Source organism: Galeopterus variegatus, unplaced genomic scaffold (genome assembly GCF_000696425.1).
Source record: "Galeopterus variegatus unplaced genomic scaffold, G_variegatus-3.0.2 Scaffold4741, whole genome shotgun sequence".
Classification (NCBI taxonomy): domain Eukaryota; kingdom Metazoa; phylum Chordata; class Mammalia; order Dermoptera; family Cynocephalidae; genus Galeopterus; species Galeopterus variegatus.
Window position 1 is genome coordinate 62,175 of NW_007730852.1, and position 16,336 is coordinate 78,510.

General features: G+C 42.6%; 1 protein-coding gene across 1 annotated transcript in view; it reads right to left on the bottom strand.

Annotated features, from left to right (window-relative positions):
* The window catches only part of CD96 (CD96 molecule), an 88,879-nt gene that overhangs the window by 17,777 nt on the left and 54,766 nt on the right, over window positions 1-16,336 (bottom strand). Inside the window, exons 9-10 of the mRNA XM_008588250.1 lie at window positions 5,385-5,453; window positions 4,813-4,884 (exon numbers count right to left, since the gene is read on the bottom strand). Of these exons, the coding sequence (XP_008586472.1) occupies window positions 4,813-4,884; window positions 5,385-5,453 (141 nt within the window). The remainder of the gene's footprint in view (window positions 1-4,812; window positions 4,885-5,384; window positions 5,454-16,336) is intronic.

The following is a 16,336-nucleotide window of genomic DNA, read 5'->3' on the forward strand; positions in this document are numbered from 1 at the left end:
CATTCTATTTATCACATCATGTTTAAGCCATGTGGTGTTATACTTGCTTTTAAATTTTATTTTAAAAATATCGTGCGGAGTTCCAGTCAAGATGGCAGAATAGACGGTCCCCAGCGTCACTCTCTCCCACAAATCAACCAATTTACAACTATAAAAATGTAACATCAGGTAAGCTGGGGCCCCTGGAGCTCAGGGAAAGAGTAGGAGAGACCTACAGAGTTCATGAAGGCAGGAGAAACTACGATGAGAGAAAGAAAAAGCTGCTCTGAGCATTTTGGGGCATGGCTGCTTTAGGGCTCCAGCCGATGAGCACATGGAGCAGGAGCCAGCAGAAGCCGCAACTGTGCCCTTCAGATGGAGTTACTTGGAGGTGGCAGGAGAGAAGAGGGCTTTGGCGGCCCCCAGGACAGCAAGACCACTAACAGGGTTCCTGTGGACCCACGCAGGAGCGAGGAGCCAGAACAGCTGAAAAAAGGAGCCATACAGAGGCTGGTGAGTCATCATTAGTGCCTGTCCCATGGGAAGTGTTTGGAGCACAAGCGGCAGGGGAGACGGGCCCACCGGGGGAACACTGGGACATAGCAAGGACAGCCAACCTGCCCTCCAATCAGTGCAGGACCACTCAAAGGAGAATGGTCAGGAATGCAGAATTGCATGGGGTGCAGTTTGATGAAAAAATTCAGACCCAGATTGGAGTTTCCACAGAACACAGATCCCCCAGGTCTCTGGAGAGCTGGAAGTACCTATAAGATCAACCTTTAAACCCTCAGCTGCACAAAAAGCCTTCCCGAGGGAAACAGCAGCAAAGCAGCAATTTAGCTCAATCACACAGCTCAAGTACTGGTTCTCACAGGAAGTTCCCCAGTGTTAGAAGTAAGCAAAGGACAAAAAATTAGTTCTGGCCCAGGCACACCACCAGCACCTTGGGGCCTGCCTGGGAACTGGAGGCTTGGAGCTGGGGATTGGACCCCACACCCAGTTCCAGGCAAACTGCGCCAGCGCCTTGGGGCCTGCCCCAGGGACCTGAGACATGGAGAAGAGGACTGGACCTCTCTCTCACAACCAGGCACACCATGCCAGCACCTCGGGGCCTGCCTGGGGACCTGAGATGTGGAGCTGGGGACCGGACCCTCCTCCCACAACCAGGCACAGCATGCCACCGCCTTGGGGCCCACCCAAGGACCCGAAGCATGGAGAGGGGGCCGGACCTCTGTCCCACAACCAGGTGCACTGCACCAGCACCTCAGGGCCCACCCGGGGACCTGAGGCATGGAGAAGGGAACCGGACCTCTCTCTCACAAACAGGCACACCATGCCAGCACCTCAGGGCCTGCCCAGGGACCTGAGGTATGGATCTAGGGACTGGACCCTCCTCCCACAACCAGGCATGCTGTGCCAGCGCCTCAGGACCTACCCAGGGATCCAGGGCATGGAGAAGGGGATCAGACCATCCTCCCTCAACCGGGCACACCATGCTAGTGCCTTGGGGCCCACCCCAGGACCCAGGGCATGGAGAGGGGGACTGGGCCACCCTCCCACAACCAGGCACACCATGCCAGTGCCTCAGGGCCCACCTGGGGACCCAGAGCATGGAGAGGGGGACCGGACCACCCTCCTACAACCAGGCACACTGTGCCAGCATCTCAGGGCCTGCCTGGGACATGGGGCATAGAGAATGGGACCGGACCACCCTTCTACAACCATGCACACTGTGCTAGTGCCTCAGGGCCTGCCTGGGATCCCAAGGCATGGAGAAGGGGACTGGATCCTCCTCCCACAAACAGGCACAGTGTGCCAGTGCCTCAGGGCCTGCCTGGGGACCTGGGCATGGAGAAGGGGACTGGACCACCTTCCCTCAACCAGGCACACCATGCCAATGCCTTGGGGCATGCCCAGGGACCCGAGGCATGGAGAGGGGGACCGGACCCTCCTCCCACAGCCAGGCATGCCGTGCCAGCTCCTTGGGGCCTGCCCAGGGACCCAGGGCATAGAGAGGGGGACTGGACTGCCCTCCCACAACCAGGCACGCTGTACCAGCACTTCAGGTCCAGCCTGGGGACCTGAGGCATGGAGAAGGGGACTGGACCCTCCTCTCACAACCAGGCACACGGCACCAGTGCCTCAGGCCTGCCCAGGGTCCAGAGGCATGGAAAAGGAGACCAGACACACCCCACAGCCAGGCACACTGGCAGCACAAAGGAGCATGCCAAAAACACCACTTCCACGTGGGTGGCCCACCACAGCCACCACAATAACCATGGCTGCCACGAAAGTGGCTGGATGCCACAACCACCACGCAGATGGCCCACCAATCATTGGAGTGCATTGACACAAAGAGAGTCACCAGCAGAGACAAAGAAAAGAAGAGGATGTCTCTATCCACAAAGCCCATTTCAGAGTGACAGAAGCATCTGCTCTATGATAATATTGGGGGACCTGATCACACCTCTCAGCATTGGACAGATCATCTAGGCAACAAATTGACAGAGTAACCTTTATTCTTTCAGAGAGAGAGAAGAAATCTAGGGTAATTAGAGAGGGGAGGGGGAGGGAATGGGGAAGGGAGAGATTGGACAAGGGGCATAAAGAATAACTACAATTTGTAACAATATATATGCTAGTAATATTGATTTGATCAGCATATCTCAATGTTCAACCCCCAAAATATGTATAATCGATTTTGATTCAATAAATAAAATTATTTAAAAAATAAAAATAAAAAATATCATGCCACATATTGTCAACTAGTATTTACTTTTTTGACTCAACACAATGTTTTAAGATTCATTCTTGCTGTTGTATATAGCTATAGTTCACCCATTTTTAATTGCTGTATAATATTTTATTATATGAGTGTACTGCAATTTATTAATCTGTTCTCCTGTCTATGGCCATTTAGATTCTTTACAGTTTTTGCTGTATGAACAGTGTTACCCCCCAACATTTGTGTACATGTCTCCTATATCAGCTTTAAAACATAATGCTGAAGTGGTAGAAAGTGATGGTATCAATTTATATCCTCACTGGAAACACATAAGAGATAATGTTGTAGGATGTTGGGTAAATCCTAAACAACACTCAGTAATACCAGACTTGTTATTTTGCCAATTGATTATGTGTAAAACGATTTTCTGATGCTAGTCTTCAGTTATATTTCCTGATTACTAGGAAGGCTAGCAATCTTTAGATGTTTCTAGCTACTTGTGTTTCATGTAGCTAGATCATGTTTTGGGATGTGCATTTTTGTTCATTTTCTATTTTTTTTTTGGTCTTTCTTGTTATTGATTTACAGGCATTCTTTATATACTCGATATAGAGTTTTGTTTTATTACATGTTTTTTTGGTCTTTTTTGTTATTGATTTACAGGCATTCTTTATATACTCGATATAGAGTTTTGTTTTATTACATGTTTAATGTTTTGCTTTTGGCATAGAGATCTTAAACTATAAGGAGTTTATTTTTGTGTAATGTAGGGTGCCTTTTAATGCTTTTTTCTTATATATAATTAATATTTCTAGACCCATTTGCTAAACAGTCCCTTCTTTTCACAGAGATCTGCCATGGTGTTTTTGATTGACATCTAAGTTCCATTGATTTGTGGATCTCTTTCTATGCTCTCCCTTCTGAATACTGCTTTTCAGTTCTAGTATTTGGGCACTGAGATCACAGGTGTCTACTATATTATTAGCATATTGATTAAAAGAAACATGTTAAATTGTAGAGGGTCATGCTCCAACTAATGATGAAAGTGTGTCATGAATTAAAGATTATGATTAATGCAAATCTGTGAACCTGAGGTCCATCAAAGAGATAAAATAAATAATGCTAAAAAAGCAGTATTATACGTGTTCCTTTTCCGTCTTTATTTCCTAAGGACAAGTTCCCTGCAGTGAGATGACTGAGCCAGTAGGTATAAAAGAGTTGAAAGGTTTTAAACGTTTGACTTCAATGCTTTCCAGTAAGACATACACATTTACTCCTTGTGGCCAAAGGCATGGAGTTAAACTCTGAGTTCTGCACCTGTGGCAGCCAGTGTGCTCCCTCCTCTGCTCCAGCCCCCTTCCTGGCTTCTTCCTCACCACCCCGGTCTTGGTCTTATACCACTAAGAGGCAGTATATTTCCTCTTTGGACCCTGTCAATACCTGCTAAAGCAGCACCTGCAGACCCTGTTGTTGGCTGGCCAGATTAAAAGTAACAATGAAACCATTTCTGCACCTCACATTGGGCTCCCTCTTTGCATTATTATTGGAGATATGCATATTCTGGTGTGTTTGTTCTCTCTCCCCGATATGCTCACGGTTTGTTCTTTCAGCTTCATTGATTATCATCTTTGCTCAGATATCACCTTCCTCAGTATGACCTTTCAAGGCCACCATTAAAAATGGCAAACCATCCACACCCTTGATTCTTACCGTCCCCCTTCACTGATATGCTCACGGTTTGTTCTTTCAGCTTCATTGATTATCATCTTTGCTCAGATATCACCTTCCTCAGTATGACCTTTAAAGGCCACCATTAAAAATGGCAAACCATCCACACCCTTGATTCTTACCGTCCCCCTTCACTGTTTTGTTTTCTCCATATCACTTATCGCCATTTGTCTGTCTCTTTTTCACCAGAATTTGGAACTCAGATCTGTTTTGTTCACAAATGTATTCCCAGCACCTACAACAATGCTTTAAACATGGTGATGCTTTGTAAATATTTGTGAACATGATTATGAACAAAGCACATTGTAGTTGTTCAATGTTTGTGTTGGATGAATGAATGAGGGCTGGAGGACTCTAAGGGATCCATGGTTATACTTAACATTTTTTGGTATCTATCCCACTGGAAGTCCAGGAGTAGTTGAAGCCTTGGGTAGTCACAGTGGAATTGCTGACTGAAAGACAAAATTATTTTCGGAATCCAACTTTTTTTAAAAGCTGTAATTTAACTTTGCTTTGATGCACTGAATTTTTAATCTATGGGACTTCAGGGAAATCTGAAATTGAAAATGTGCTTCTTATGCAGAAACACGAGCTGGCATATTAAGCAAAAGCTCTGTAGTTTATGTTTAATGCCAACTTGTCAATGATTTGCTTTTTATGTTCTTGTCACCAACTCAGATCACTGGGAGGTATTGTGAAAATTACTTTAATATTACCTTAAAATCCCTTGACAAATAAAAGGTACGATATAATAACAAATCACCAGCCCTTACTTTTAAGATTACAGGGATTGTCATATTAGTGTATAGTCACCACAGAGTAACTCAAAACCAAAATATTAACACTGAATGAAAAATACAGCCTTTTGCCCAAACCACATTATAGAGGCTGTAATAAAACTTGTGAGAGTGTTGTCTTTTGTGTCATAGGGAGAGAGCCTTGCTGTACTTACTCGAAGAGGTAGCATTTGGCCTCAACGCACTCACATCTACAAGAGCCATTGAAGATGTAGCTGGAGATGCTATTTTGAGAACAAATTCCCAAATCATTATAAGTATTTATATTACATGTTTAACTATGCCACTAGATTTAATAGGAGCGTGGGATATCAGAGTTGAAAAGAATCTTGGTGGCTACATAGTCTAATAGCCTCATTTTATAAATGATTAAACTGAATCCAAGGATATATGCATGTGGTTACATAATCAATATTCAACATTATTTTCTTTGATATTAACCCAGTTATCCTAACTTTGAATGTATTATACTCACACCTTCAAAATACATTGTTTCTGTGTCTACTCTGTGCTCTACTGAACATGCTGGAGATATAGCATTAAACAACGAATCAAGGTCACTGCTTAATGGAACTTTTGTCAATTTTCAGAACAGTATACAGTATTTTCACAAATCAAATATGGTTTCATATTTACTTCAATTCTTAGCTTGCAAAGTTATCTCCATCTTTATAATGCATCTCATTCTCTTCCTACCCTCTTCCCCACAAAATGAAAGACTAGTTTATATTCATTTGAAAATATCTCTAAGGATGAAGCAAGGTAGATTAAAAAAGAAAAAAGATACCCAACCACACTCAACTGAAATCATGTTTATATCTCTTGGAAACACACATTTTTAATATATTTAATTGGTATGTATTTCTCCTTTGTTCCAAACCGTATTTAAGGTGGCTTAATAAATATGCAATATAAAAAGATACAAAGCAGTGAACAGAAAGGGAAAATAAGGGCAAGGAAAATATAGTTAGAAAAAATATGTTGAGTCCTATTGAAACCTGACTGGGGATAGTTCACAAAATCCATTTCTTGATGTCCTGTACTCTTAGTAGATGTGAGCCCCACATTTGGTCTGAACTTTCTAGTAGCAAATGCTAAGTAGTAAAGAGTATATGTTATGCGATTGATGGACATCGTAAGATAAAGGCAGTCAAATTTCAGGAGGCACAGTATTCTTTTTATTGCAATTAAATTGAAATTTTCTCAGGTCTGCATACAAAATATGCTGTAGAATGTGTACAGTATCCTCACAATAGCCTTACAGTGTAACGGGCAGCACATGCATTCATCCTCAAGCTGCAGTTAGTAGTGAATGGCATCCCTGCTTCCCACGTACCTCAGTTCTGGGAAAGGATGTGCCTTAAATAGAGAATATGGGTAATCAAATCTCTGAAAAAATATGTATGGTAAGTAAATAAATTTATATTATGGTTTATGCATCTACAAGTAGTTCACATCCAGATGATCGACACACTGTGTTTCCATGAAGACAGTCAGATGGTGGAGAAGCCTTAGGGGATGCCTCAGAAGATGTTGCATGAGGAATTTAAATGGGCAGCCAGCATCAGGATGGGAAGAACAAATTTTTAAAGACAGGATATGTACGGTGATATGCACAGCTTTATTCATCCAACAAATACTTACTGAGGCCTATTGCGTACTAGAATTGGGGATGAAGTAAAGAGCAAGAGAAACGTCTCCCCTGTCCTCATGGAGTTAAGAGCTCAGTGAGAATAAAGGTCAGTGTGGCAGGCTACTGGCTGGTCACCAAACCCACTCCTCTTCTTTCTGGCAAGATAAATGAACTTTCCTAGCCTCCTGTGCAGTTGGGTCTGGCCATGTGCTGAGTCCTAATCACTGGAATGTGAGAGGAACTGATGGCTGTCATTTCAAACCTGGCTTGTAAGATGTCCCGCAAATGATCCTCCATGATCCTTCCTCATGTACTATGCAGGTATCATCATGCAGGGTGGCTGAGAAGTCAAAACTTAAAAATGACACGGCTGCCAACAGCCTGGGTTCTTGAATGACTGTGTGGAAGAGTGCACCCAGCCACGGGCTTGGCCCCACACTGGTCCTTTCTTTAGGGTTAAATGAACTTATACTAAAGAAAAATGAACAAGAGAACTGTTACTGCAGTTTGTTTCCCTTCCCTTACAAACTGTAAAAACATAATGGCATTGCAAGGTAATAAATGAGATGATAGAGAAATTCAGTGTGCTGTGGGATTCCAGAGGAGCGGAACGTAATTAGGACATGGGAACTCAGGGACAGCTTTGTGGAGGATGTGACATATCAGCCAGGCCTGAAGGCTGATGGAATTAGTAAGTTGGAGGTGAGGGACTGACCATCCATCTGTAGGAGAAGGGAAAGGCAGGAAATGCTGGCGGTCCCATGGTTGGTTAGCTTTGGGGAAATACTGAAATATTTTACAAACAATTTAGATTTTAAGGATATACCATGTGCCAAATAATACAGATAGGGAGAAGTTGTGATGTGGGACAAGTGGAGGATAAAGGATAACGTGGTAACTTTTTTTTTTTTTTTTAAAGAAATATTGATTTGGTCATTGTTTCTCCCTTCCACAAATACAGGTCTTGATTGATTGTGAGAATAATTTTGCCTGCTGGACTCTTCTTTTGATCATGGCATTCCTTCTTGGACTAAACCTTGTATGTCTTAACTACACAGCTGCTCTTTATGCATTTTCATATTTGATACTCATAGTAACCATATGAACTAGACACTATTACTCCCATTTTAAAGATAAGGAAACAGGATTAGAAAGATGAAATGACTTGCACAGTTTATAGAGCTAGCAGGTGGCAGAGGCAAGAAATGAACCCAAGCCTGCCTGACACTACTGACTATATGTATTCCATTCTGGTAGCGTTGTGAAGTATAGTTCATCAAAACCAGGGCTTAGCCACAGAAGAGCTCACTCTGGTCCATAGCACACACGCGCCCAGCTTAGAAGGCCTTTGTCAGCCTCTGTCTCTGTCCCTCTCCCATCACCACCTCTCAGCTTCCTGTCAAAGGACTACCCAGCATTCAAGCTCTAACCAGATGCCTTTTTTTTTAAGGGAGGCTTCCCTCTGCTCTCTCCAAACTCTTCTTTTGTTAATCTCTTCTTTCTCTATATTTTAAAAGAAACCTTCATTCAACAAATATTTATTGAGTTATCAGTACGTATTGATTGTCATGTGTTATCACTGTTCTAGGTGATGGAGCTGCATCAGTAGACAAATCAGACAAAAAACCCCGCCTTCATTGAATTTACTCTCTTGTGGGGAGGAACTAAACAAATATATTACACAGGAAGTTAAAAGGTGCTATGGAGAAAAATACTGCCCCCAGGAAAGGGGGCAAAAAGCATGTGTGTGTATGTGGTGGGGGGAGAGTGGGAGCTGCAATTTTAAATAGGGTGGTCATGGAGAGCCCATTGAAAAGGTGACACTTGACGAAAAAATTGGAGAAGATGAAGGCATGAGCCATGTGAATGTTTGGGGGGAGAATTTTGTAGGCATAGGGATCAACAGTGAAAAGGCCCCGAGACAGGAGCAGCCCTGGCCTGTTGGAGGAACAGCAAGGAGGCCAATTTGGCTGAAGCAAAGCAAGTGAAGAGAGCAGAGGACTGGGGATAGAATGGACAGGATATGACATGGGGCCTTTCAGGCCGACCTCCTAGATATCTGCTCCTCCTCACTGCCTGCATCCCTCCTCCCCTCACCACACCTTTATCCTGGTGGGCTGTGTTTATTTACATCAGTATCCATCTCAAGTAGATACATAAATCTAGGCCTAGTTTATTTGTTCTTATTGATACACACACACACACACACACACACACACACACACACACACACCTTAGACTGGCTAATTAATCAATCATTCTATTTCTCACCATGGATTCTTACCATGTTCCAAAACAGATTTAGGGGGACTGAAAAGAAAATGCAACACGTTGAGACTTACTGTGAACCAGGTACTGTATTAGGTGTTTTGCATGCCTTGTCTCTTTGTTGCTTTCAATAACCCATACAGAGAGAAACTGCCTGCACTAAAGTGCTTCCTTTTCTTTTTCCTCTTGGTCTCCCTTTGTTTTCCTCAAGCATCCTCACCTTTGGTCAATGCTTTTAGAACTCTATGTTTTATTTTCCACCCATCACACTGTTGTGAAGAACTACAGCTTTCTGTGGATCATGTCAGTGGATAAACCATCACCTCATCAAGTTTACTTCATTTTCGCTGAATTTCTTTGAACTCTGCATTTTAATGAATAGTGCAAAACAGAGTTTTCAAATGGAATTCCTTGTACTTTCATTTCAGATGAGCATACAAAGGCTAAGAACCGTATCACAGCACAAGATCAGCTTCACTTTGAAAGGTGGGTTCTAGACCACCTAGAAGGACATGGGGACAGAGTGGAGTGGGTTCTGTCAGCTCTGGTTCATCACTAACCTCAAAGCTAAGTCAGGTGGAAGGAGCCAAGGTGAAGAATTCTTCAGAGAGAGTTATCGGAGTCCAATACGTCTGCCACCACTCCCAATGGGGCGGGGTGGGGGGGGTGGGGAAGAAGAATCTGCCCCCTCACCTTTGCCCAAGTGAAGTGTTTTAAGAGAACCACTCAGTGCTCTTAGCCTGTATGTCCTGGAGTTTAGGACAAAGAAGCCTGGAACCTGACTCAGGCTCACGAGGCTACATTAGGGCCCATGATTAGCTAGCAGCTCTGAATGGGCACAGAGAAGAAAGGCAGGGCCACACTGGGGAAGAGGAGCACGTCCCCGAACAGTAGGCAGGGGTGCATATTTTCCCAAACAAAATAGGATACCATGAAAGGAATCTCACCCTGGAAGAACACTAGAGAAGCAAAGAAGGCCTCGAGAGTAGCTGACCTCCAGAAGTTCGAAGGCTGCACCAGGGGATGTAAGCAGAAGACTGGAAGAGAGGCAAATGTGCATCTAGGTGATAGCAGCCATAGGACAGTCAGGGATTTCTGAGAAATCTGACAAAGTGCTCCATGAGGTCAAGATGGCAATTTTTATTCTCCTGATCCAGAGGACACTTAAGTCAGATTACAGCCATCCTATCAAGAAATTTCTTTCCTCACCTTCCTGTCTCTTCTTCCTATCCATGTCCCCCAAAGAGGGGCCCAAGCCAGCACCTCGGATTGAAGAAAAGAATGGAGCCAGGTCAGGGAATCACAAAGACGTCCCCCGTCTCTTTCTCTCACCCTCCACCTCACAAGTCCCAGCCTTCTGAATCTGAAATAGACCCACACTTGATGAAGGAAAAGGAGAGAAGTTTTGTATTAATTTTTGTGAGTTTTGACATTACATCTGACAAGCTCTCTTTCTCTCACCCTCCACCTCACAAGTCCCAGCCTTCTGAATCTGAAATAGACCCACACTTGGTGAAGGAAAAGGAGAGAAGTTTTGTATTAATTTTTGTGAGTTTTGACATTACATCTGACAAGACTTTTAAATTATTGATACAAGTCTGTTCTTGTGGCTAAAAGGGATCAGACTACATTTATTAAGTGGAAATCACCAGAAAAGCCAAATTATCTGCCTGAAATTTTTTTCAGAGGCTAAGAAATTATTCAATAGAGCTCACTTAACAGGGAATGATGGGGAAAAATAAATTTTTTTTTTGCTAACCTACCCAGTCTAGCTTATTTAATCAACCAAGCTGCTGTTTGAGTGATCTTGTTAGTCAGGCTCAATTACCTAAGACTTTGCCTTATTATTATGTAAAACTGAACCTGAAAATTTAACTTATTTTCCTAAAAAGCATATTTTTGCTTGCTTCTACTCTGTCGCTATAGCACCCATCGTAATAGTATAGGCTTAGACTTATCTACCTAGGCTCCTCCACAAATGTGTAATTGCTCGATTCACTTGCAGCACAGAGCCTTTAAAAACCATAGTGACATTAACTGGAGAATTGCACTGAAGAGAATATAGGCTATCAACTATATCTAGAGACCTTCGAATCAGCCTCATCGGTTCTCATGGTCAAGATAAGGTGGATACTGACCCTCAGCCCAGCATAAAAGGAGGCAAGTGGTGTGAGATCCTAATCTCTGCACAGAAGTGTTTTCACATGAGAGGAAGATTGTTTAGGGCATGTGCTGACTAAATAGAGTAAGAGGAATGCGTATTACTGGATTACTGATCCAGAAAGTGCTTCAGAATTCCCTTGGGGAAGATGACTGTCAGCAGGACAGAGCTCATGAGACATCATGTGGTGTGTTTGTAGACACTCCATAATTATGAAATAAACTGAAGAATAGGTTGTTTGATAGCTTTTCCCCAGAGGTAACTTACCCTAAGGGGGAAGACTGAATAAACAAATACCCAAAGTAAACTAGTCATCAAGAAGACTACTCTTGACTTATAGGTGACAGGTATGGAAAAAAAAAAAAGAAAGAAATTCATTAAAAATCTGTAATGTGTGCCCCATGTGAAAGGTGGTGAGAAAGGTGCAACGAACAGGATTTCCTGAGGCTCAATGGAGAGCATTGGAATTTTGAATGGATTCTGTAAATTCATATCTACAGTAAGAATTATGATACTGTTAATAGGGGCAGGGGTAACAAATGGAGGAGGGTCCTTTTCTCTGATTTATTTCCTGAGAANGCCAGCACCTCGGATTGAAGAAAAGAATGGAGCCAGGTCAGGGAATCACAAAGACGTCCCCCGTCTCTTTCTCTCACCCTCCACCTCACAAGTCCCAGCCTTCTGAATCTGAAATAGACCCACACTTGATGAAGGAAAAGGAGAGAAGTTTTGTATTAATTTTTGTGAGTTTTGACATTACATCTGACAAGACTTTTAAATTATTGATACAAGTCTGTTCTTGTGGCTAAAAGGGATCAGACTACATTTATTAAGTGGAAATCACCAGAAAAGCCAAATTATCTGCCTGAAATTTTTTTCAGAGGCTAAGAAATTATTCAATAGAGCTCACTTAACAGGGAATGATGGGGAAAAATAAATTTTTTTTTTGCTAACCTACCCAGTCTAGCTTATTTAATCAACCAAGCTGCTGTTTGAGTGATCTTGTTAGTCAGGCTCAATTACCTAAGACTTTGCCTTATTATTATGTAAAACTGAACCTGAAAATTTAACTTATTTTCCTAAAAAGCATATTTTTGCTTGCTTCTACTCTGTCGCTATAGCACCCATCGTAATAGTATAGGCTTAGACTTATCTACCTAGGCTCCTCCACAAATGTGTAATTGCTCGATTCACTTGCAGCACAGAGCCTTTAAAAACCATAGTGACATTAACTGGAGAATTGCACTGAAGAGAATATAGGCTATCAACTATATCTAGAGACCTTCGAATCAGCCTCATCGGTTCTCATGGTCAAGATAAGGTGGATACTGACCCTCAGCCCAGCATAAAAGGAGGCAAGTGGTGTGAGATCCTAATCTCTGCACAGAAGTGTTTTCACATGAGAGGAAGATTGTTTAGGGCATGTGCTGACTAAATAGAGTAAGAGGAATGCGTATTACTGGATTACTGATCCAGAAAGTGCTTCAGAATTCCCTTGGGGAAGATGACTGTCAGCAGGACAGAGCTCATGAGACATCATGTGGTGTGTTTGTAGACACTCCATAATTATGAAATAAACTGAAGAATAGGTTGTTTGATAGCTTTTCCCCAGAGGTAACTTACCCTAAGGGGGAAGACTGAATAAACAAATACCCAAAGTAAACTAGTCATCAAGAAGACTACTCTTGACTTATAGGTGACAGGTATGGAAAAAAAAAAAAGAAAGAAATTCATTAAAAATCTGTAATGTGTGCCCCATGTGAAAGGTGGTGAGAAAGGTGCAACGAACAGGATTTCCTGAGGCTCAATGGAGAGCATTGGAATTTTGAATGGATTCTGTAAATTCATATCTACAGTAAGAATTATGATACTGTTAATAGGGGCAGGGGTAACAAATGGAGGAGGGTCCTTTTCTCTGATTTATTTCCTGAGAAATGCAGCCTCCTTTGCATTTCTCGGGAAAAGACTGGTCGAGAGAAGGGAGAGATTAATACAGGCATAGATGTCACGTTTGACTTTTTCATAGGAACTGTAACAACTTCACACTAGAAGGGATTTATTCAGTGTCTAAAGACATTTGCAACCATGTACTCTCAGAGGCAGTAGTACTCAGGGTTTGAAGTCTGACTGCCTGGGTTCCATCCTGGCTCTTTCACTTAGTGCATGACTTTGGGTAAGTTATTTAACCTCTTTGTGCCTCAGTATCTTCATCTGTAAAGTGAGGATAATAATAGTACCTATGTCATTGTGTTGTTGGGAGGAGTAAATGAGATAATATATTTCCTAGTTTTGAACAGTTCCAGACATGTTGGAGGCAATCAACAAATATTAATATTATTGCTTAGTACAATGTGATTAGAATACAAAAATAGCAGTTGGTAAAAATTTTTAGGTAATTACTAGGAAAACCTGGAAGGCTCTTGTATGAATCATCTAAAAATCTTTTATTTATCCCCAGCATTTAGGTGGATGACCCTGGTGAGTCTTTGGTTGAAGTACTCCCCATTTCTACATATGCCCATTCTAATGCACACCATCATCAAGTACGCCACTTTCAGGCTTCCCATTTGGCTTTCCTACTCCCCGCTCTTGCAACTATCACTTACCACACACACAGCTTCTGTTTTACTTACATTTTTCCATATACTAAAAAAGACTCAGTGGCTGTTTGTTAAAGCTCGGATCACAGTCCCAATCCACAGCCCATTAATCTGAGCTCACATCACCTGGTCCCACCTCACCTAGTCCACTTGGCAGCCCTCTCCCCAACAAGCACTGTCCACTCTCCTGCTTATCTTCTCATGTCCCACTCATTTTATTCTGTGTCTTTGTTTAAGACGACAATCTGAAGATCCATCTCCCATCTTTAGTCAATATTTCCTTCCAGATGCCCTGGGCAGACTTCCCTGATTTCACTTCCCTGCCCCCAGCACTCACCAACTTTTCCTACTTTTCTATGCCTGGATACATGTGATAAAGGCAGAAACTATTGGACAGCAACTGAGGTGTCCTGCACTTGAAGACAGGCATGGCATGACCAGCAAAGGGGGCAGAAGTTACTGTCACAGACCGATCACCAGAGTCTTCTCACTGCCTTGCAGACTCTCTTTAGGATTCCCCTCTTAACTTTAGAACCCAATATCCTGACCTACTGCTGATTTTCTGCTGCCTCCTAATTGCATTCAACAACATGTCTTCCAGGCTAACCCCCCACCCATTTCATACGTGCTTACTCATAAGTCACTGATTTCATTTGCATCCCCTGGACAGCTGCTTCCTTTAGTCTGTGCCTCTCAATGTCTGCTCACCCACTTGCAAAGAATCAGTTGTGTCCACCGGGGGAGCTAACCAAGTATTAGAATCAGACTAGACTTGGTATTTTACTGAACGTGTCCAGCACAGAAAGATACAGACTTTGAAGACCAGCTAAGTTATTAGAGAGGACTTAATATCAAAATCAACGCCATCAGGTCTAAGGGAAATGCACAGACATAAAGATAGGAGGCAGAGCCAAAGGGTCTGTGGCCTGGTGGGCAGTGAAATAAGAGTAAGGCAAGCAAGTCATGCAGGATCATAAACTGTGCTGCAGGAGCCCTGCTGCCTTGTCCGTTGCTCTATCCCAGCACCTCAGAAATCCCCGGCATGGCCCATCACAGGCACTCAAGATTTATTTGTTGAATGAATAAATGTCTTGGGTGATTGCCACAAGTTGGGGTTGACATTTTTGAAGCTTACTGTCCTAGGCTACATAACTCGGAGCCAATTCATAGCCAATGCATTGAAAGGCACTGGGCTTTCTGCTCAGGGCAACAGAAGCTACTGAGTTATGCCGGTTGCTGCCCTGCCTGGGATTTGTCAGGTGTCTCTGCCTGTTCCACGAGGGCTTGTCTCATCTCGCCACTTAGCTTGTCAGCCTCATGTCTCTTCCTAGAACAGTGCTGGGAATGCAGCTGGGACTCCACAAGCACTAATTGGTTCTGGCTGAATTGAGATAAGATGCCCTGGGTAACTCCTGCAGTTTGTTATGAGTTGTAAACTGTTCCTCCCCTAGTTAGAGAATATTGCTTCCTTGACCTTCTACATTTTTTTAAAATACATCCTTTCGTGGAGAAAAAAAATATGAATTAGAAGCTTGCAGCCAGGTATTCAGCTTAACAATTATGACTGAATTACATAGTTCATCACATCTTAGAATGTGTAATGAAACCACAGCCTTTTGAAGTTGGTTTCCGTGACATGCTCTATCTTGCTGCTTTTCTTAAAAGAACATGCAGAAGTGAATCCTACCAGCTTCTGAGGCAGCAAGTCATTGTGGGACTTCACAACTACCCTCCAGCGCCAAGAGAAAATTTGCATTTTTCAATAGTAATTCAGTTATTACTTTAAGAAGATAAGTTTTATTTAGATATAATTGGCCATTGATTTAACATCATTTTTTTTTTACATACAAAAATCAGAAAATTGTTCCAGACATAATCTATTGTTATCATCTTGACAGATATCCAGATTTGATTTTATAGAGTGAGAGATGTGTATTCTAACTACACCCGAGCCTTGATCTGAAACAGGATTTCTCAGGTTGGGCACTATTGACATTTTGGAATACATAATTCTCTGTTGTGAATTATAATTCTCATAATTCTCTGTTGCGAATTATAATTCTCATAATTCTCTGTCCTGTCCTGTGTTGTACAACATTTAGCAGCATCCTTGACCTCTATTTACTAGATGCCAGTAGCACCCTCCCACCCTCATTGTGATGACAAAAAATGTCTCCAGACACTGCAAAATGTCCCCTGGGGGGCAAAATTTACTGATCTAAAATAGTCCTCATGCCCAGTGTGGTGCGGCCCTATTTTAAGGAGGTCTCTTGATTCTCCAGAATCTTTCCAACTGTACTACCTTAGTGTGATAGTAAATTGGGTAGCATTTTCCCCCGTTTTTTAAGAAATATATTTGACTGTGCTTTCTTTCCCCCTTTAATACTAGACCTACATTAAATTGTAGACTCCTTAAGGGTAACAACTGTGCTTTCTCTTGCTTTA